At 48.9% G+C, this 22,044-nt stretch overlaps 1 protein-coding gene across 2 annotated transcripts in view; it reads left to right on the top strand.

The window, feature by feature from the left end:
- The window catches only part of NMNAT2 (nicotinamide nucleotide adenylyltransferase 2), a 172,214-nt gene that overhangs the window by 125,797 nt on the left and 24,373 nt on the right, over window positions 1-22,044 (top strand). For both annotated transcript variants that reach the window (XM_032137067.2, XM_032137068.2), the window contains exons 2-8: window positions 5,177-5,265; window positions 6,115-6,182; window positions 9,073-9,151; window positions 12,484-12,610; window positions 14,470-14,550; window positions 15,239-15,283; window positions 20,322-20,398. In XM_032137067.2, coding sequence (XP_031992958.1) covers window positions 5,177-5,265; window positions 6,115-6,182; window positions 9,073-9,151; window positions 12,484-12,610; window positions 14,470-14,550; window positions 15,239-15,283; window positions 20,322-20,398 — 566 coding nt within the window. The remainder of the gene's footprint in view (window positions 1-5,176; window positions 5,266-6,114; window positions 6,183-9,072; window positions 9,152-12,483; window positions 12,611-14,469; window positions 14,551-15,238; window positions 15,284-20,321; window positions 20,399-22,044) is intronic.

The raw sequence follows: 22,044 nt of genomic DNA on the forward strand, positions 1-22,044 counted from the left end.
TTCAAATATATGTTCCTGTGTTCACAGAAGCAACATAGATACAGTGCATATGGGAATAAAGGGTTGAAGGCATCCTTGAAAAGCGCTCTCAGTTAAGATGTAAAATGCATATGTCTCTACATTTATTTAGATCTTCTTTGATTTCTTTCATCAGCATCTTGTAGTTTTTAACATACAAGCCCTGTATATGTTTTATTATATTTATAGCTAAGTATTTCATTGGATTGATTAACATTTGCTTTGTATTTTTATTTTGATTTCCACTTGTTTGTTGCTAGCATATGGAAATACAATTAATTTTCTTATGTTGATCTTGTAACTTATGACCTTGTTGAACTCACTTATTAGTTGCTGGAGTTTCCTTGTAAATTTATTGGGATTTCTACGTAGATCATCAAGTCATCTACAAATAGAGACAGGTTTTTTAATTTTCCTTTTTTTATCTGTATGCCTTTTATTTCCTTTTCTTGCCTTATGGTGTGCACTAGAACTTCTGGTTGAATAACAGCAATGAGAGCAGACTTCCTTCCTTGTTCTTGATTTTAGAGAGAAAGCATTCAGTCTTTCACCACTAAGTATGATGTTACTTGCAGGTTTTTGCAGATGCTCTTTGTCAAGTCGAGGACGTTTCTTTCTATTCCTATTATACTGAGAATTTTTGTCATGAATGAATGTTGAATTTTGTCAAACCCTTTTTCTGCATCAATTGATAGGATCATGAGATTTTTCTTTAGCTTGCTGGTGGATTACATTGAATGATTTTTCAAATACTGAAAAAACAGCCTTCTATACCTGGAATATACACCACTTAGTCACAGTGTATAATTCTTTCTCTATATAGCTGGATTCCATTTGCTAACATTTGTTAAGGATTTTTGAGTATTCAGTCATAAAGGATATTGGCTTGTAGTTTCTTCTTTGTACTGTCTTTGCCTGGTTTTGATATCAGGGTAATACTAGCTTTATAAAATAAATTGAAAAATGTTCTTTCCTAGGCCGGGCATGGTGACTCATGCCTGTAATCCCAGCACTTTGGGAGGCCGAGGTGGGCAGATCACCTGAGGTCGGGAGTTCTAGACCAGCCTGACCAACATGGAGAAACCTCGTCTCTACTAAAAATACAAAATTAGCCAGGCATGGTGGCACATCCCTGTAATTCCAGCTACTCGGGAGGCTGAGGCAGGAGAATCGCTTGAACTCAGGAGGCGGAGGTTGCGTTGAGCCAAGATCACGCCATTGCACTCCAGCCGTTGCCTGGGCAACAAGAGCGAAACTCAGCCTCAAAAAAAAAAAAAAGAGTGTTCCTTCCTTTTCTACTTTCTAGAAGAGTTTATGTAGACTTGGTTTTAGTTCTTTATGTGGAATTTTCCAGTAAAACCACTTAGCGCTATGCACTTTTACTTTCGTAATTTGATTTGATCTTCATAACAACTTTGCAAAGAAGGCATTTTACAGAAACAGTTTCCAGGTCCCTTGGACTGGACTGGATGCATAGTGAGATTAGTGAGGTGGCCGGGAAATAAGTCCAGAGCAGGAGGATGTTGGGCAGGGAAGGCATGCTATATGCGGGGTAAGGTAGAGCTGGGTTTGAATGAAGTGCTTGGGAAGTGAAGAGTTAAGAGAAGGCACTATTTGGAGGACAGCGAGAGTAAAGAAGGTCTGGCTTATTGCAGCAGAGGGTCTGTGACTGCCAAGGGCCAGATAGAAATGACCCTGAGGAGGACTGGAGTGTGAAGGTCCAAGAGAAACAGGGAGAGGCTGTGCAATTTCTTCAAATATCAGAATAGATTGTTGCAAGGCCTTTAATTTGGCCTCAGAATAAGATCTGAAAACAAGTGAAGTACTACAACTCTTTTTAAAAAGCAAATGTGGGGCCGGGTGCGGTGGCTCATGCCTGTAATCCCAGCACTTTGGGAGGCTGAGGTGGTCAGATCACCTGAGGTCAGGAGTTCGAGACCAGCCTGACCAACATGGTGAAACCCCATCTCTACTAAAAAATTAAAAAATTAGCTGGGTATGGTGGTGCACGTCTGTAATCCCAGCTACTTATGAGGCTGAGGCACAAGAATCACTTGAACCCAGGAGGCGAAGGTTGCAGTGAGCCAAGATGGCGCCACTGTACTCCAGCCTGGGTGACAGAGCTAGACTTTGACAAAAAAAAAAAAAAGCAGAGCCGGGCGCGGTGGCTCACGCTTGTAATCCCAGCACTTTGGGAGGCCGAGGCGGGAGGATCACGAGGTCAGGAGATCGAGACCACGGTGAAACCCCGACTCTACTAAAAATACAAAAAATTAGCCGGGTGGGTGGCGGGCACCTGTAGTCCCACCTACTCGGAGAGGCTGAGGCAGGAGAATGGCGTGAATCCGGGAGGTGGAGCTTGCAGTGAGCCGAGATTGCACCACTGCACTCCAGTCTGGGCGACAGAGCGAGACTCCGTCTCAAAAAAAAAAAAAAAAAATGTAAATGTGACACACTTATCAGAGTGACACACTTATTAAAATCCAAATAATGCCAAATGCTGATAAGAATTTGGGCAACAGAAAGTCTCATTCATTCCTGGTGGGAATATAAAATGGCACAACCACTTTGGAAGACAATTTGACAGCTTCTTAAAAAGCTAAACATAATCTTACCATATGATTCATATGGCTCCTTGTGTAGATTCCCTAACTTACGTCTTCACAAAAACCTGCACATGAATGTCATATCAGCGTTATTTATAATCACTAAAAACTGGAAGCAGCAAAGATGTTCTTTGGTAGATGAATGGATAAACTGACGTACTTCCAGACAATAGGCTATCATTCAGTGATTAAAAGAAATGAGCTGTCGGCCGGGCGCGGTGGCTCACGCCTGTAATCCCAGCACTTTGGGAGGCCGAGGCAGACAGATCTCCTGAGGTCAGGAGTTTGAGATCAGTTTGACCAACATAGTGAAACCCCATCTCTACTAAAAATACAAAAATTAGCTGGACATGGTGGCAGACGCCTGTAATCCCGACTACTTGGGAGGCTGAGGGAGGAGAATCGCTTAAGCCCGGGAGGCGGAGTTTGCAGTGAGCTGAGATGGCGCCACTGCACTCCAGCTTAGGGGACAAAAGCGAGACTTCCTCTCAAAGAAAAAGAAAGAAATGAGCTATCGAGCCGTGAAAAGACATGGAGGAACTTTAAATGCATACTGCTTAGTGAAAACAGCAAGTCCAAAGAGGCTACATACTGTATGATTCCAACCATATGGCATTTTGGAAACGTCAAATCTGTAGAAATAGTAAACAGACCCGTGGTTGCCAGGGGTTTGGGAAAAGAGGAGGCATGAATGGGTGGAACACTGAATTTTTAGGGAGATGAAAATACTGGGTATGATACTATAATGAGGGATACAATTGTCAAAACCCACAGAACTCTACAACACAGAGTAAATCTTAACGTAAACTATGGACTATAGTTAATAATGTGTTAATATTGATTTGTCAAGTATAACAAGTGTGCCACACTAGTGCAAAATTATTAATATAATGGGGGAAACTGCATGAAGGGAGGTAAAAAGGTGGGAGGGGTCTGAATATATGGAAGTCTATGTACAATCTGCTCAATTATTCTGTAAATCTAAAATGGTGTTAAAAATAGTCTATTTGATTTTTTTTTTTAATCTAAGAAATTTCACATTGAAAGAAAAAGAAGCAGCCAAGTGCCGTGGCTCATGCCTGTACCCTTGCACTTTGGGAGGCCAAGGCAGGCAGATCACCTGAGGCTGGGAGTTTGAGGCCAGCCTGGCCAACATGTGGAACCCATCTCTACTAAAAATACAAAAATTAGCCAACCATGGTGGCTCATGCCTGTAATCTCAGCTACTTGGGAGGCTGAGGCATGAGAATTGCTTGAACCCAGGAGGTGGAGGTGGCAGTGAGCCAAGGTCACGCCACTGCACTGCAGCCTAAGTGACAGGGTGAGACTTTGTCTCAAAAAACAAAGAAAGAAAGAAAAAGAAGCAAATATGGTGAGACCTTTTTTCAAGTGTTAGGAAATTCAGCAAAGTAATTCTGAAAACTTGCTTATAAACTACACAGCCAGCTTTGCTGCCCAGGCCGCCTTCTACTTAAAAATTCCTTCATTGTAAACTCCATGCCAGATTTTTCCTCAGTGGAATAAGCTCAGGCCCTGTTGACATTTTTTTTTTTTTTTAGATGGAGTCTCCCTCTGTCACCCAGGCTGGAGTGCAGTGGTGTGATCTCAGCTCACTGCAACCTCTGCCGCCCGGGTTCAAGCGATTCTCCTGCCTCAGTCTCCCGAGTAACTGGGATTACAGGCGCCTGCCACCACGCCCGGCTAAGTTTTGTATTTTTAGTAGAAACGGGGTTTCACCATGTTGGCCAGGCTGGTCTTGAACTCCTGACCTTGTGATCCACCCGCCTCGGCCTCCCAAAGTGCTGAGATTACAGGTGTGAGCCACCACACCCGGCCCCTGTTGACATTCTTAAAAGGAATTGTTTTGGAAGTAAGATAGAACGAGACTTTTCAGTCCCTTCCTTGTTTGCCGAAATTTACTGTGAAAATAAAATTGGGTTTTTCTGATAGATTTGAGAAAGCGATATTGCATACCTTCCAAAGGATAAAAGGCTTTTATCTGGCCAAATTTTTCGTCTCAACCAAGTCTAAGATGGTGGTCTTCTGGGTTGATTGCTAATTCTTTGTAATTATCTACAAGGCCCTTTAAATTTGTTTTGGTGGTTTTTCTCTTCTGAATAATTAGATGAGGCAATCAGCACATCTTTCATATTATAAGGAGGCTTTTATTTATTTATTTTTAAACACTACTCTTCCACGTTACAACTTCTGCAAGTGACAATAGGGGTAAATTCCAATCTGTAGCTCTAAGGGCTGCTAATGAGGCGCTTGTTTTAAATTCTTCTGAGCTACACTGGCTCCTCCTACAGAGGACTTTCAAAACAGGATGAATCCCCTTGAGTTCTAAATCCTTTTGCTTTGGGGACTGAAATCTGGTTCTGTAACCTTTTGAATCACCAACGTTTGCTTTGAAAGTTGACATTTTCTATTTAAACGGCAAGAGAGATGGGAAATAAACCTCAGCATTCCAGAGCTGAGCATACTGATTTCAATTATCACCTTTAATCCATGCCTTTCCTCTTTATAATGTGTGGGTTTCTTCTCTTAATTAGAAAGAGCCAGGGATTATCTGCACAAAACTGGAAGGTTTATTGTGATTGGCGGGATTGTCTCCCCTGTCCACGACTCCTATGGAAAACAGGTGGGTTCCTTCCTGTGCCCCTCTCCTCCTTCAATCCCCGTCCCCCCATCCCTGGCCTGATAGTTCCTGGCAGAAAAACTGCCCCGCCTCTGTCTCTGCTAAGATTCCTGGAAACACAAAATGCCCAGGTCCATGCGTTCATCCTGCTTCCCATCTCAGGACCACAGTCGGACCTGAGTGGATGGGTGTTGAAGCAGCAGCTGGAAAGACCAGCTGTCCATGACCGTAGAGCCACTTACAGGCCGGTCAGGACTCACTGAAAGAGAAGCAGGAACACCCACTGGGTGTGGCTTGGTATGGTGGATGCCAGATTGGCAGCTGGTTATGGGTTGAGCTGCACTGGGCAAGTCTTCTCAGGATTTTAGGAGAAAACGGCCTATGTCTCTTATAATCTGATTTAAAATTCATTTCCCTGCTCATCCCTCCCTGCCACATGTCCGGGCAAATCTAGGAGCTCTACCCGTCATTCCCCCTTTCTCCCACAGATGCACCTTGGTGGGCTCTGGGGAAACTCACCTAACCAGCCAGACTGAGCCATAAGACAAGGCCACATTTGCTAAATTAAGTCTCATCTCTGCAGGGCACACAGGGGCTGCTTCGCAAATGGAGGCTCATCTATCGACCCTGTTGGGGTGGTATATACCACACACCCTTTATTTGTTTCCTTTCCCCACCACCATGCCAGATCTGCCTGTGTGGCAAACGGACAAGTAAAGGGGTCGCATCCCTCATTCCCTCTCACCACTGAAAAATGACTGCACTTTAACAATGCGTGGGCTTGGGCTGGTATCCCAAGGATGTTGTGGGGAATGGAGGGAGTCTCCCAGTGATTGCTTTGTTGCTTCCCAGGGCCTCGTGTCAAGCCGGCACCGTCTCATCATGTGTCAGCTGGCCGTCCAGAATTCCGATTGGATCAGGTAGGACTGGCCTGAAGATGCCAGAGGCAGTGGCCCAGAGACTTACTGGGAGTGGGGTGGGGAAAAAAGAAGAGTTCCAGCAGTAATTTGGATCCTGAAAGGATGGGGAAGCAGGGTCAAGATATTAGTCTTGTGGAGGCAATAAGTAGACCTCCAGGGATACCTATAACTTTATTTTTGAACCAAACTATGAGGCCCATAAATGTAAAGAAGGAGCTTGAATGTTTCATCTGCTTTGGCATCTCTGAGTCCTGGCGTGATTCTTGGAGTTTCCAGAAATATCACTGGGTTTTGGGTGACGCATGACCAGAAAATCAGAAATGCCTCTCACTTTCATTCCCACTAACTTCCGTGAACCCTCACTACCTTTCAAGGAATGTTCCCTCGCCTTGGCAATTTCCCATTCCTGAACTCAGGCTCCCTAAGGGCCCCACACTGGCCCCAGGAGACAGGTGCGGACCTGCCCTTAATGGCAGCCACACCAAATCACACCCACTGGGTGGCTTTCCTGCTCACTGCCTTTCTGGCCAGATGTGCTGCTAGGAAGGCACCTCCACTCCCCTCCGCTGAGCTTGCAGTATAATTAAAGCAAGCTTCCACTAATTATGCTAATGATGTTCCCCAAAGTTCCTACCGTTATAATTTGCATGATAAGATGATGTTTTAAAAAAATAATGGCGGCCGGGCACGGTGGCTCACGCTTGTAATCCCAGCACTCTGGGAGGCCGAGGCGGGCGGATCACGAGGTCAGGAGATCGAGACCACGGTGAAACCCCGTCTCTACTAAAAGTACAAAAAAATTAGCCGGGCGTGGTGGCGGGCGCCTGTAGTCCCAGCTACTCGGAAAGGCTGAGGCAGGAGAATGGCGTGAACCCGGGAGGCGGAGCTTGCAGCGAGCCGAGATCGCGCCACTGCACTCCAGCCTGGTGGACAGAGACAGACTCCGAATCAAAAAAAATAAATAAATAATAATAATAATAATAATGGCATGCCATTTGTGCTGTAACTTCCCCCACTATGGAAAAATAAGCAGCACCTAGAGGTTTCCATGAAAGGGGCGAAGTGACGGGATGCTGACCTCAGAATGAGGAATGCAGAGAGTTTGCCCAGGAAGAGCCGGGTGGGCGGGAATGAGAGCAGTGAAGGGAAGCCACAGTAGTAATTCAGCAGTGATCCTTGCCATTTGTGCACAGTGATTTGTGTGAAAAGCACATGCCCTTTATAGACTTTCTTATCCCCCTAAAGACAAAGCTTAGGTAGAGAGACGGCTGCTTTTTCTCAGGTGAGAAACAGGCCCGGAGAAATCAAAGGGCTTGAGCAATGATACATTGATACAACTGTAGGCAAGAAAGGATTAGAAATGAGGCCTCTTAACATTGTAACTCCCGATACTCTGGGAATGCTGGGGACCTTGAATAAGGGTCCAGTGAGGAAATCACTGGGCAGGAGACTGTTACTGCTTGGATGTGCTTAGAAGATTCTGGAATAATTCCCTCATTCACTCCACAACTATGTACTGAGTGCCTACCACCTTCCCTGGGCTGCTCTAAGTTGGAAAATCAGAATCCTGAGAACTGAGATCACTAGGGAGTCTAAGCTGCCTCTAGAGATGGGGGTTGGCTGGGGTGGGGCGCCTGACACTGGGAGCCCATTTAGCCAGGGGAAGTGTTTGTTTCCGGCACAGGTGCGCTCCCAGGGCACAGGGCCTGGCTGAGGATCTAGGGGGAGCCAGGGTCCAGGCAAATGGCAAGCTGACTCTCTAAGGGTTTTCAGCTAGTGGGATCTCACCTCTGGGCACTTTAGGCATGTGTATGTGGTGGGGTGGTGGGGTAGGGTGGTGGTGTTAAGGGGATGCACGACTGCTAAGAAAATGTTTGACAAGGCAGGGCACGGGGGCTTATGCCTGTAATCCCAGCACTTTGGAAGGCCGAGGTGGGTGGATCACCTGAGGTCAGGAGTTTGAGACTAGCCTGGCCAACATGGTGAAACCCCATCTCTACTAAAAATATAAAAATTAACTGAGCATGGTGGCATGTGCCTGTAGTCTCAGCTACTCAGGGGGCTGAGGCAGGAGAATCCCTTGAACCCAGGAGATGGAGGTTGCAGTGAGCCGAGGTCTCGCCACTGCACTCCAGCCTAGGTGACAGAGCGAGACTCCGTCTAAAAAAAATCATTAAGTTGGCAATTAAGCCCCAGTGCTGCCTCATTCTGGGGCTGGATCCCTGATGACTTCACAAGCAGTATCCTGGAGGGGCTGGCCATCGCTGGGTCTGAGCCCTCTCTTCTGACTGTCATGCCTCACCTCCACGCTCACAAGGCACCTCACTGCAGAGGGAGGCAGGCAAGACTGATTCTCGAGGGCTTGCAGCCTGGCAAGGATAACCTTGGCCACCACTTGACAAAGGCCTGGCTCAGCTAATCCTTGTCACAATCCTCAAGGGTCCAAAGGAGGGTTTATTTTGTAGGTAACAATAAGAGCAAGATGCTGTCCTGAGCATTGTACACATAAAACTTACCAAGCCTTTCTAACAAAACCGTAAGCTCGTTACTGTTGTTATTCCCATTTTACAGATGGGGAAGGTGAGGCACTGGGAGATCACATAACTTTCCCAAAGCCACACAGTTGCAAAGAGCTGAGGCTGGAATTAAACCCAGGCAGACTGGCACCAGCATCTCTTCTCATAAGCCTATGCCATGCTCCTCTCATTTTACAGAGGAGGAAACTGAAGCTCAGAAAAGTGTTTCACACCCAGGTTTCATCTGATTCAAGATCAAAGCACATGGTATGGCCAGGTCTGCCATGCTTCCTGAGCTATGATTTTTGGAAGGTAACAATAAGGAAAGAATATGAGAACAGAAACCAAGGGAAACTTCTTTCCGATGATGTTAGGGTGGACCCTTGGGAGTGCTACCAGGACACCTGGCAGACGACCTGCAGCGTTTTGGAACACCACCGGGACCTCATGAAGGTAAGCTGGGCCGAGCCTGGGGATGTGTGAACCACCAGAGTACAGGGGCAGCAGGGGCTGGACCCACAGAAGCCAGGCAGGGAGAGGAGAGGGTGCTGCTGGCCTGTCGACCTGCTTTCAGTCTCTTATTTCTCTGCCCGTTGCGAGAGACCAGCCTGTGAACAGCATGAAGAACAATGAATGAGGAACCCCGAGTAGCACCAGGGGCTGTTCCCTGTCTTCCACCCTCTGTCTTGACCTCCCATTTCGGGTGTTGCTGCTGGGTATGCTGGGCAGCTTTTATCAGCTAGGAGCAAGTTCAAGGTGGGATTAAGGAGACCACAGTGATAGGACTTCAGAAAGTGAGGGAGGAGGAGACTGGGCAAGAAAAGCAGGAGAAGAGAGGAGCACTTAGGGGAGGTACAAGCAGCCAAGCCCCCTGCCTTGCCTGTGGGGGCCCCACTGGCCCCCTTACCCTAGGACAGGCTGCTGTGGCTGAGGCACTTCACACCTGCCAGTCATTGCACCCCATTCCTACCCATTCCTCCTCACAAGAGCCCCACGGGCAGATGGTGTCTGATGCCTGTTTTATTAGTGGGTAAAAGGGATCACAGAGAGGAGTCCACATATCTGAGCACATACAGTGAGTGTTTGGTGAACATAGATAGCGAGAGCTTCTATATTCCCCATTGGGGTCTGGGGCCTGTGGCCGGGCTGCAGAGACTTCAGGGCTGTTTGCCAGGTTAGAATGGGCTCCATACCAGCCAGCAGCACTGGCCAGAGTGTGCAGAAAGCACCCTTCCCAGATCAGTGCCAACCCATCAACTCCACAGTGACAGGACGAAAAGCAATGCCAGCAATGGTGAGAAGCCTGACCAACCAAGACAGCAAACAGTCAATTCTGCTCGCCTCCACGGACTCTGCGGCAGAGCCCTCTGCAGCCCCAGATAGCAGTCCACCTGGCACTGCTCTCCTACAGGGAGAGCCCCTGTCCCATCTGTGTCCTTGCTGCCAGAGGGCCTGTCACCACGTTCTTCCTGGGGAGCAGCCCCTGACCACCCCACACTGCACCAGCTGCAAAGCCAGGCTTTATTTTAACAGATGTGGAGCTTCAGAGCTCCGTCCTGGGGAGCCAAGGGCAAGTGAGGTAGAGAGGACCAGCTGGCTGTTCTCCATCTGTTGTTTTCTTTCCCACGGAATTGAAGAAAACTGATTTCCCTTCCCTTCAGCTTTCAGAACCCTTCTCACATATCCTGACCCTTCTGGTCGCCTTCAAAGGAGGCTGACTTGGGGCCACACTGACTTGCTCCTCTGTGCTGGTCTCCACAGTAGCAGTAATAAAAGACACTGTGTAAGAGTGTATCAGTCAGGATAGGCAAAGATGTGCTGTGGTGACAAACATCCCTAAAAGCTCAGTGACTTCACACAAGTTTATTTCTCACACTACATGTCACCTGGGGAGTCCCTGAGGGCCTGTGCTCTTTCTGGTCACACAGAAGCCTCAGGCTCCATGACAGAAGGGAGGAATGGGGACCCTGCAGGCATTCCTCAGTGCTGGCCATACTGGCCAGAAAGCCTGGCTATCATTTGTTGTCTAAATGCCCGGGCTTCCTGAACTCTCCCTGTGTTACTCATGCCCAGGGTATGAGTCTGGGCCAGAGAAGCTCCGCCAGGAGCCCCAGCTGTTGCAGCGATGAACAGAGGCTGGCAAAGAATGTAGGTCACTGCCGGCCCCCCTTTCTTGGAGCAAGAGCTTGGAGCTGCTTCCTGAGAACTCTCAGCCTTCAAACTCCTAGCAAGCATGAGGCAGGTGTTCCCGGCATGGAGAGTAGACCTGCCGCAGAGATAGATGCATGACTTAACAGGTGACTTGGGACAACTCTCCAATGTCAAGGCCTCTGAGAATGCAGGAGCCCACGGGGGCTGACGAGGGCAGGATCGGGGAATGCAGCCAGCCATTTTCTACTTCTCAGAGATAGAACAAGTCAAATGGGACCCACAGTGCAGCAAGAGGAAGAAGCTCCTCAGCTACCAGGCCAATCAGGAAATAGGAATGCAGCGTTTTCTTTTCTGGTGGTGAAATAATAAATGGAGGCAGACCATCCCTTCCACCCCATCAGTCACAGCTGGGTGAAAAAAGATCCTGTGGTACCCACCCCAGCTGGCTCCCAGATGTGGCCAGATGTCACCTCCTCCTATCAGGAGTCTTACAAAGGTGACAGGTTACCCCACAAGACAAACGCCTGCCCTTCTAGGGCTCAGAAGGACTCGTACACTGCTCTGCCCACAGGACGGCCTGTGGAAGAGGTGCCCAGAAGATCACCCCAGCCTTGGGCCTGGGTGTCCCCTGGCAGCAGAACCCGAATCCAGAAAGGGTGGTGTGCAGGAGTGGGTGGTGGGTACCCAGGCAGCTGGCTTTTGGAAACGAAGAAACTTTGAATAAGCAGTGGCCCTTGTGAAGCTAAACAGATTGGGAATTCGTCCTTTGTTTCTCTGTTGCCCAATAGCTACTCTCCCCATCACCTTGGCCCAGTGGGGTTGCTTCTGGGTCAGCTGTGAGGAATGCTGCCTTATCAGCTCTGTGTTTTCTGCAGCACTGGTGAGGAGTAGCCTGGCAGATAACTCAGGACAATGGATAATACACACAGAATTTCCACTTGGCTCTGGCATGTGTATTCACACTGAGCAGGCGAGAGAGTGCTCAGAACCCACCCACCCTGCTTCCCGCAGCACAAACACATCCTGTGCTGCCTGGCACCGCTCTCTCTCTTGCTTGGCTGTGTTACTGACAGCTCTGGCCTGAAGAGGCTGCAGGTGGTGATCGTGCCTTGTGTTTGTATGACCTTTCCCAAGCTTACAGAGCTCTTTTGCAGACATGATCTCATTTGAGCCCCATGAAGCATTTGGGGAGGGCAGATATTCATGTTACACAGAAGGCTCCAGCATCGCCTGCTGCTGACGGAGCTCCTGCCATGTGTCAGGCACCCCATAGGCACTTTGCATATGCTTGCTTGTGTGACCCAACCACAATTGAAAAAGACAGGTATATGGTTAGACTCCTGATCTGAGGTGCAGGAGCAATGAAGTAACTGTCCAAGGTCACATAGCTAGGAGGCAGAGCCCAAATTTAGACCCAGGACCCATTATAACACCACATCTCATGCTTCTCCCACTGAGCTTCTCCTGCCAGCCTAGTGACCACGTGATGCAGCTGGGTCTAGAACCCATCCCCAGGGCTCTTCCTCAGCTCTGGGTGGCCTCTCCATGATGGACAAGCAGATGACCACTTGGAGATAACTTTGAAACGATTCTCAAAGTCACATGACTAATAACACTCTTCTCTCTCTCCCTAGAGGGTGACTGGCTGCATCCTGTCCAATGTCAACACACCTTCCATGACACCTGTGATCGGACAGCCACAAAACGAGACTCCCCAGCCCATTTACCAGAACAGCAACGTGCCCACCAAGCCCACTGCAGGTAGGGGAACACTGATGTGTGGTTCTCAAACCTCAGAATCATGTGGAGGGCTTGTTAAGTTAGTGACTGCTGGGATCCACCCAGAACTTGATTCAGTAGGTCTGGGAGAGGAAAGCGGACTTGTATTTTTAATAAGATGCTGCTGATGCTGCTAGTCCAGAGACAATACTTGAGGACCCTGAATACTGAGCATAAGAGCAAACCAGTCACAATCAGAGAGAGGCAGGTGGTGGTGTGCACTCTTCTCCTGCATTTAAATATAAACATAGGGCCGGGCCTGGTGGCTTTGGGAGGCTGAGGTGGGCGGATGGCTTGAGCCCAGGAGTTTGAGAGTAGCCTGGGCAGCATGATGAAACCCCACCTGTACCAAATAATAATAATAATAATAATAATAACAAAAATTAACTGGGCATGGTGGTGCACACCTGTAGTCCCAGCTACTCAGAAGGCTGAGGTGGGAGGATCTCTTGAGCCCAGGAGGCAGAGGTTGCAGGGACTGGGGGATTGTGCCACTGCACTCCAGCCTGGGAGACAGAGTGAGACCCTGTCTCAAAAAAAAAAAAACAAAACATAAATTTTGAGAAATAATTGTGTTAACTGGTAATTGAATATACAAAATGGAGCAGTTTTCTCCGCCTCGTCTAGGGAGGTTGAGGATCTTGCCAAAGGTCACACAGTGAGGAAGAAGCAGGGCCATGAGTCACACCCAGGCGGTCTGCACCCAGAATCCCCACACTCTTAGCCACCAATCCAGTGACAGAGAGCACCAACACATACCCCAAACCTAGGACTGTGTGCCCAAATGCTGCTCGTGCTTTACCTACATTCTTATTTAATGCAGTAATACTGTGATATAGACATTATGTTCTCATTTCAAACAGAATACAGATTCAGAGAAGAAAAGTGATTTGCTGATTTGTCACACAGCTCAAAAATAGAAGAGCTAGAATTCATATTCAGTACTGTCAGGCTCCCAGGTCCATGCTCTAAAATTTTCTTCCAAGCCAACTCCAAGAAACAGATGCTGATATTACTTTTCAAGCCTGGAGACCATAAGCTATTATATTATTGGTCTATTATAACCAGGGTAATTCACAAAGAAGAGTCAGAATTTCACAGTTTGCATACAGCTACATGTGGGGGGCTCAGAAAATTTTTCTGGATTGGAGCCCAGAGGGAGAATTGTAAACCAGATCCCTCTCAGCCAAATAGGATGTCTGATGATTCTAAAGACCATCTGCATGGGAAGGAACGCCTTAGCCCAGCAGAAATGGTTCCAAGCATGTACTTTGCTGAGTCTCCTTGGATGTGGGTGTAGCTGCCCAGTGGGAGGAGCAGCTAAGGATAGGCTTGGGACAAACCTGGGGAAGAAATGTTCACGATATAGAAAATGAAAGAAGCCAGCAGCCTATATGCCCTTTAAATGGAAAATCTGATCCAATTTATGTAGACATACCTGCATAATACACATTTAAAACATGAAAGAAAATAAATAATATGCCAACAGGTTGGCAGTAGTTATCTGTTGGGGTGGGATTATGGGTGCTTTAAGTTTTCCTCTTTATATTTTCCCTCTTCTATATTTTCCAAGTTTTCAACAATGAAATAAACATAACCAGAAAATGGCTTCCAGTCCAGGGCTCACAATGTGTGTGCCTCAGACTGTGAGTGAGAAGAAAGAATTTGTGCTGTCATATTTCTGTTCTTTCTCTCTACCCTCCTGCTACCTCCTGCTCCCCACTCCTGCCCCGTCCATGCACCCTGATGTTTACAGTGGCCCCAATGCCGGGCCGACATGAGTGCCAGTTGTGAGTGGTTCTCTCCCCCTCTGTCCCTGTCTGTCTTGCTCTCTCCCATAGCCAAGATCTTGGGGAAGGTGGGAGAAAGCCTCAGCCGGATCTGCTGTGTCCGCCCGCCGGTGGAGCGTTTCACCTTTGTAGGTGAGGAACCAAGGAATTTGATTCCCAATCCTGTCTCTTTTCTTTCTCTCCTCCCTTCATTCCTTCAGCAAAGATCCTCAAGCACATCCCCCCCACCACAAATTCCTGTGATTGTGTGTGCGTGCACACTTGTGCACACCGTATTCCCCCACACAGGCGTTGCACACACAAGGGCACATCAAAGACTCAGTCTTTCACATCTTCCTGCGGGTGCTTGTTACATTCCACCATGTGAAAAAGTTCTGCACCCCCAGTGTGCTTGTTCTTTAAACCAGGTAATCCCTAAGGAGAGCCAGCCACCTCTTGTGACCCCGAAAGCAGTCTCCCTAGGTTGTAAGGATGTTGCTCTTGTGGCCAGCCTCCCTCAAATACAGAAACAGAAGGCGCTCAGCATGAGCATGTGTGTGTTCGTCATTGGCTCCCCAGCCAGGCTGTCTCATCCTGAAAGTCCCAGCAATGTGAAGTGCCGCTCCTGGAGCGGGAAGAGAGCTTCCCGTCCATTTTATGCCTGACTGTGCTCTCCATTCACCCTCCTCAAGTGTCACTTGTGCGGGGTGGCACACCACCCCCCCACTTGCACCCACCCCACCCCATCCCAATAACTCCTGCTGAGGCCCTCAGGCAGACTGTGTGTTGGGTACCAGGAAGCCTGTTCCCTAATGCTCTACCTTCCTTCTTTCCTCCTTAGATGAGAACGCCAATCTGGGCACGGTGATGCGGTATGAAGAGATTGGTGAGTGGGACTGCGAAAGTGGGGAAAATGGGGACATTTGGAGCCCCCTGCCTTCACGACAGGCAACATGGGGTGCAGAGAGGCTTGAAAACCCAGGGACTGTTTTGCAGCAGGGTCTCCTCTCGGAAGAGGGATCGTTCCCAGGCTAAGATTGCATTCGTAGTTAGCTCCCTTTAACGTCTCTTAAGTGGACTCCAGCCAACTCTCAAGAGATAGGATTGGATGGATCATTTAGTGATTTTTCCTTCAGAGCCTCCCCTCCCTCTTCTAAAAAACATGAAAGTTGAGCTTTGGCACCAGTTGGAAAGACCCTTCTTTTGAGCACAGACACTGCACACAAATGAGGCAGAAGAGCACCCCCGCCTTCCTCATTCAGTGCTTGTAGATGAAGAAACGGAGAGGGGACTGAAAGCCACCTCCACACCTCCCTTGCAGCCTTGGGCAGAGGCTAAGGCACTTCACTGTCTGTGTGAGGGCTGCCTGCCCAACCCAATACCACAGCAGGCCAGGGCGGGCCCGAGCTGGTGGAGGGCGGTTACACAGCTGTCAGGGTGGGAAGGAGTTGAGGACCCCTACAAGCAAGTTGAGAAGCAGACAGGAACACTGAAATCTTCCCAGGGTTTCAGAATGGTGGGAGACGCAGGTGTCTGAAGCTGGGGGAAGGGCAGGGAGACACCAGAATAGAGCTGGAGCTGGCACAGGTACCAGGGGACAAGAAGGGTCAGTGACATCAGGAATGCCTGGAGCTCTAGGGCAAGGCAGCCTGGTGTCCACACCCTCAATCTTCAACTTCCAGCTGAAAAGATCCTCCAAGCATCCCTTCCTGGTGCTTTTCTGTCCAAGAACTGGAAGTCAGGATTCCCACTGCAATCCTGAGAGGCAGGGTTTGTCCTGAGCACCTGGTTCTTCCTGCAGACCTGGCAGATGTGATGTCATTTCAAGGGGCTTCTCTGGGTCTCATCCTCTCATCTGAGGTGCAGTGGTGTCCCTGAATCGGCTCAGTTGGTTTCCTACAACCATTTGTAAAGTTTTCAGGAATTTTGTGAACCAGTTTTAAATAGAGCCATTACTAAAAATTTAGTTATATTAACTTTAAATTTAATTAAAAACAAAAGGAAGGAATACTCAAAACTCCTCACTTCTTAATTATTTTACTAATTTTAATATCCTTTATTGACCAGCAAGTCACTCTCTGAAGGCCACAGGAAGGAGCACCCGCCTTCGTGGTTGCTCCCCAAAACAGGCAGGAGCATTTGGCTCTAGGTTCTCCAGCCCCAGAACACCCAACAGGCAAGGATGGGAGTGAAGGTGCCTGGGCTGGGCTGAAAGCTCCTGCACTCCACTTCCCTGCAGTTCCAGCCTGGCCACCACCTGCTGCCTTCCCACGCAGTCTCCTTAGCCAGCAGAGCTCAGAGCAGCCTTAGGACTTCTCATTGTATTCCAATGTGTATTTCTCTTTCCTTAGTCCAGAGATGTATTGTGGCAAGCTTGAGCCATGGCCTTGCTTGCCTTGCCAGCACCCGGGGCAGGTGGATCAGGCACTCCCCACCCTGACTCAAGGAGTCCCCTCCAGGAGAGGACAGTGGTGATCAGTATTGCACAGCGTACTGCTGTGTTCACTTCCATTAGCTCACGGCTACCTCAGGAGGGGCAGGGGCCTCTGCTTACTCTTCTTGCTCCGTAGCAGTTCTGGAATTGTGGTGAGCCAGCCGCCAGGGACCAAAAATGCAGCTGGGGAGTGACCTCTCACCTCCGGCTTCCCTGAGGCTCTGCTTGTCCCCTTCCACATCCCCTGTGCTCGCTGAGAGGGAGGGTCTACCTGCATGTGATGGAGAAGGGACAGTGGGGGGTAGAGAATGGAGAACACTTAGGTTCCGAGAAAGGACAGCTCAGCAGCCACAGCTGTCAGATTGGGCTCAGGTCCTGGCATGGTCCAGATGGTGGCTGCGTGCAGTGGAAACTGGGATGGGCTGCAGGGCCCGGGCTTCACATAGCCCAGATTCCTGGCAGGGGAGTGTGGACAGAGAGCATGCATTCTGGCTCGTGGCCCTGGATCAGGGTGACCTGGGGAAGGAGGCCAGCCCAGAGGAGCTGGAAGGGAGCTATGCTGCCTCCCGACTCCTGCGCTGTGTGAGGCCCTGGGGCTCACATGTCCCCTTTTTTGATATTTCCTTGCACGCTAAATGAGGAGGAAAAGCCATTTTCTCGTAGCTCCATTAGCATTTGTTGACCCTATTTACATGCTCCTAACAGCTGACTGCTCCTCCGGGGCTGCGGAAGGCCACAGGCTGTTGGGCTGGAAACTTGCCTTAGCTTCACACGACAAACTGGGAGAAGTCACTGCTGCCCTCCAGTGGCCACATGTGGGATCTCAAGCCCTGCTGGGGCCGCTTATCCGTGACTTAAATGTTTGCGCTGGTCCTGCAAGAAAAGGTGGCAGAGACCGCACTCTTGAACTCTTTGTGCTATGGCTTAAAAAATAAAAGTCCCATTTATATTTGGTTGGGATAGCGTGTCCCTGGCTTGGGAATAGGAAAGAGATTTATTTTCATGGCTGTAAGCAGGGATTTTTAACCTTGGCACTAATTGACATTTGGGAACAGATGTGTTGGGAAAGGGGGCTTCCCTGTGCGTTGTAGGATGTTTAGCAGCACTCCCAGCCTCCATCCACTAGATGCCAGTAGCATGCCACCCTCCCCCTCCAGTCCTGACATCCAAAAATGTCCAGACCTTGCCCAATGTCCCCTGGCAATTGCAAAATTGCCCTCGGTTGAGAACCACTGATGTAGAGAAAGCTGAGGGCCAGCACATTCGCTGTTGACATGACCATCTAATTCGGGGCTGTCCAATCCTCGGGCTTCCCTGGGCAACATTGGAAGAGGAAGAATTATCTTGGACCACACATAAAATACACTAACACTAACAATAGCTGATGAGCAAAAAAAAAATCGCCAAAAAAAATATAATGTTTTAAGAAAGTTTACATGCCGGGTGTGGTGGCTCATGCCTGTAATCCCAGCACTTTGGGAGGCCACGGTGGGCAGATCACTTGAGGTCAGGAGTTCGAGACCTGCCTGGCCAACATGGTGAAACCCCCTCTCTACTAAAAATACAAAAATTAGCCGGGTGTGGTGGCAGGCACCTGCAATCCCAGCTACTTGGGAGGCTGGGGCAAGAGGATTGCTTGAACCTGAAAGGCAGAGGTTGCACTGAGCCAAGATCGTGCTACCGCACTCCAGCCTGGGTGACAGAGGGAGACTCTGTCTCCAAAAAAAGAAAAGAAAAAAAGAAAGTTTATGAATTTATGTTAGACTGCATTCAAAGCCACCCTGGGCCACATGTGGCCTACAAGCCATGGGTTGGACACACTTGATCTAACTGAACTTATAGGCAGGCAGTCAGAATTACAGAAACGTGCTGTTTCAACAGAGAACTGACCTAGAACCCTGGGTGGCTCCAAGTGGGCCTGAGGAACAACAGAATCCCAGAAATAAGCCCAGTCTGGCTCCTGTCAGCAATACCAAGCGCAGTTCCTCTCCACAGTTGGGGAGTTGGGCCAGAAATCCTATGGCGCAACACAGAGGCGCCACTGACTCAGGCAAACATTCTCCCCAGTGACCCCACGCTGCAAGAGCAGAGGCCACGATAGTCACCACAGCCCTCCCAGATTCCCCGGAAGGCAGCCTGCAGGATCTCTCTTGTCAGCTCATCTGTTGCCTTACCCATTCAACATGCCTGAGCACCTACTGTATGCCAGCGACTCTGCCAGACCCTGGGGCTGTAAAGATAAAGCAAAATCCCTGCACACAAACAGATCATTAGACTAAGGTATGCTAGAGAGGAGAGAAGACAGGATGCAGGAATATTTCACAGTTACAATCCAGTCCTCAGTGGGGCTCCCTTAGGTGGGAAGGCTGCCCTGACTCTGGGACCATGAGATGCTGGCATTGCCCACCATTGGCCCAGTAGCCTCCCCCCTGCTTCAGGAGTCCCACCTAGAGACTCATTCCACAGCAGGGGACAGCTTACCACCTGAAAGCCCTCGTCAGGCCCCAGAACTAGCTACAGGGTCTAAGGCAGGCAGGGCTGCCCACAGCTTCTCTCATCTCTCACCTGGGCCTCAGGGCCCCAGGGCCTGTGCTGGCAGCTGTCTCTGGAAGGCTGGTGGTGCCCTCAGTGCAGACCTGCCTCACTGTTTCAGACAAGATGCCCAACAGCCTTGGCCTCTTGATGAGAGGGCCTGGAACGCCTGGGAGCCACACTGTGCTCCCCCCTGAGCCACATCCTGGGTGAGGACTCTCCTCATGGTGTTCTCAGAATGTTGTTCCCCACTGCTCAGTTTTAATAAGTGAGTCAGTTTGCTGCCTGTTTTAAACAACAATGGGCCTCAACGGGATAATTCAGAGTGAGCTTAATGAGGGAAGAAAAACAACTGACAAGCAGGAAGTGCGCCTGGGTGCCAGGAAAAGTGTGGGCACTGGGAGGGGCCTCAGCCTTGCTTCTCAAGCCCTTTGCTGGGGACAGTGGCCATGTGACACATTTTATACACTCAGCTACCTCAAGGTACACTCAATGTCCCCTCACACCCCCTCCCATGTCAGGGAGACAAACTCCAGACAATGCACAGTAGCAGAGAATCCAAACTCTGTTGGTGTTTGAGCAAGAGAGAGTACCTCAGACCTTAGACAAGATGCGTGGCTGGCTCAGCCACGGTTACAATAATGAATCATCCTGGCTTAGCCCCGAAAGATCCATGTCCTGGGGAAGCCAGGGCAGTCGATCACCCTCTATGCCCCACTCTCCTTGCATGAGTAATTCCTCCCACAGGGGATGAGGGTGGTCTGGAAATGAGCCCGAGGGAGAGGTGAGCAGGGGTTTCTGCTCTGCACACACTCAGGGGCAGAGGCACCTGGGATAACTGGGCCCCACATCCCCAAAGGTGGGAGAGTTATGTATTCACCAGGGGAAGAAGGCTGAGGGTCGAATGCTTCCCAGGCCTCCACTTACTCCCTTTGCAAACTTTGCTCCCCTTCCTCAGAGCTGCGGATCCTGCTGCTGTGTGGTAGTGACCTGCTGGAGTCCTTCTGCATCCCAGGGCTCTGGAACGAGGCAGATGTGAGTAGCAAGGTTATCGCCTGGCACCCAGCTGGGACTGGGAGGGATGGGAAGGGTGCATTTGATTTTGGCCTCCTGTCTTCACTTCTTCTGAGCTCCTAAGAGGGCAGTCCATTCACATCACCATGGTAGAAAATTCTCACCTACCCCCAAGCTTTGTCTCCTACTGCATTTTTACACTTACTCCTCCTCCAGCTTGCTCCAGTAAAGCCCCTGGGAAAAAAACAAGCTGAGTCATACAGTATCTGGCACCAAATAGTGCTGGGGTATGTGTGTGTTGCCGGTGGGGAGAAGGAAGGGAGAAAAAAAAATCTTTGCCCTTTTGAGATTATTGTGTGTTTTGTTTTCCTTTGATTCCTTTTGAAGAGGTGGTAAATACCACCCTGGAATCCCCTCAACAAGAGAAAATTGGTCCAGAGGGGAGAAGTTCATGGCAAGACGTCAGCAGGATCCTTGGCAATTGACTTGGCATTGAGGGAATCAGGAGGTTAAACATACACCACTTAGGAGCTCACTGACACCTTTTGTTGCCAGATCTGACTGTGATGATCTCAAACCAGCTCACCCATAAATTACTCACTCTTCACACATACGTTCATTCTTATTCCGTCATTAATTCATTCATCTGGTAGCCTGAGCTAATGCTAGCTCCCAACCCCATAGCTCTATGCACACTGAATTCCCAAGGCAGCAATTCTAGGTGTAGAGCTTTTTGATTAACTTGCTGTGTGACTCTGGACCTGCCCCGGTTTTTTTGTTTTTTGTTTTTTTCATTTTTTTTTTTAATCTGTAAAATCTATAGAATGTTATCTACAGGATTCTGAGATTTTAAAGAAATGTTGTACTATACAATCTTTGCCCCCAAGTAATAGGTGGCATGACATACACATATGAAATATGTTCATGTACATTTATGTGTCTCTGGACAGAGAGAGAGGCAGGACAGAGGCAGGACAGGGTCAGGCTCAAGATTCAAGTTCTACTCCAACACAGCTCATGACAAAATATATTCCTTTTTTTTTTTTTTTTTTTTTGAGACGGAGTCACTCTGTCACCCAGGCTGGAGTGCAGTGGTGTGATCTCGGCTCACTGCAACCTCTGCTTCCCAGGTTCAAGCGTCACTGCAACCTCTGCCTCCCAGGTTCAAGCGATTCTTCTGCCTCAGCCTCCCCGGCACCTGGAATTACACGCACCCACCACCACGCCCAGCTAATTTTTGTATTTTTAGTAGAAACAGAGTTTTGCCATGTTGGCCAGGCTGGTCTCGAACCCCTGACCTCAGGTGATCTGCCTGCCTCGGCCTCCCAAAGTGCTGGGATTACAGGCATGAGGCACTGTTCCCTTCCAACAAAATATATTCTAAGCTTCAGTTTTTTCCATCCCTGAAATGAGCCTAATAATAGTACCTATGTCCCATGGGTTTAGAAGGCTTAAATGGTATTGTTTTGAAAGTGCCTAGCCTCAGCACCTGACTATTCATTAGCAAAGCTAATAAGTGAATTTACCTAAATAGACACACAGATACACACAAAGCTATGCAAGGTGAAGGGCATAAATGCTAACATGCTGTGGGATAACCATGATGGGAGGGAAAGTTTCTGGGAAGTAAAGTATACTGTGTGAAATATACAGTCCTCTCCACCCTG

This window comes from Hylobates moloch, unplaced genomic scaffold, assembly GCF_009828535.3.
Source record: "Hylobates moloch isolate HMO894 unplaced genomic scaffold, HMol_V3 SCAFFOLD_18, whole genome shotgun sequence".
Classification (NCBI taxonomy): Eukaryota; Metazoa; Chordata; class Mammalia; order Primates; family Hylobatidae; genus Hylobates; species Hylobates moloch.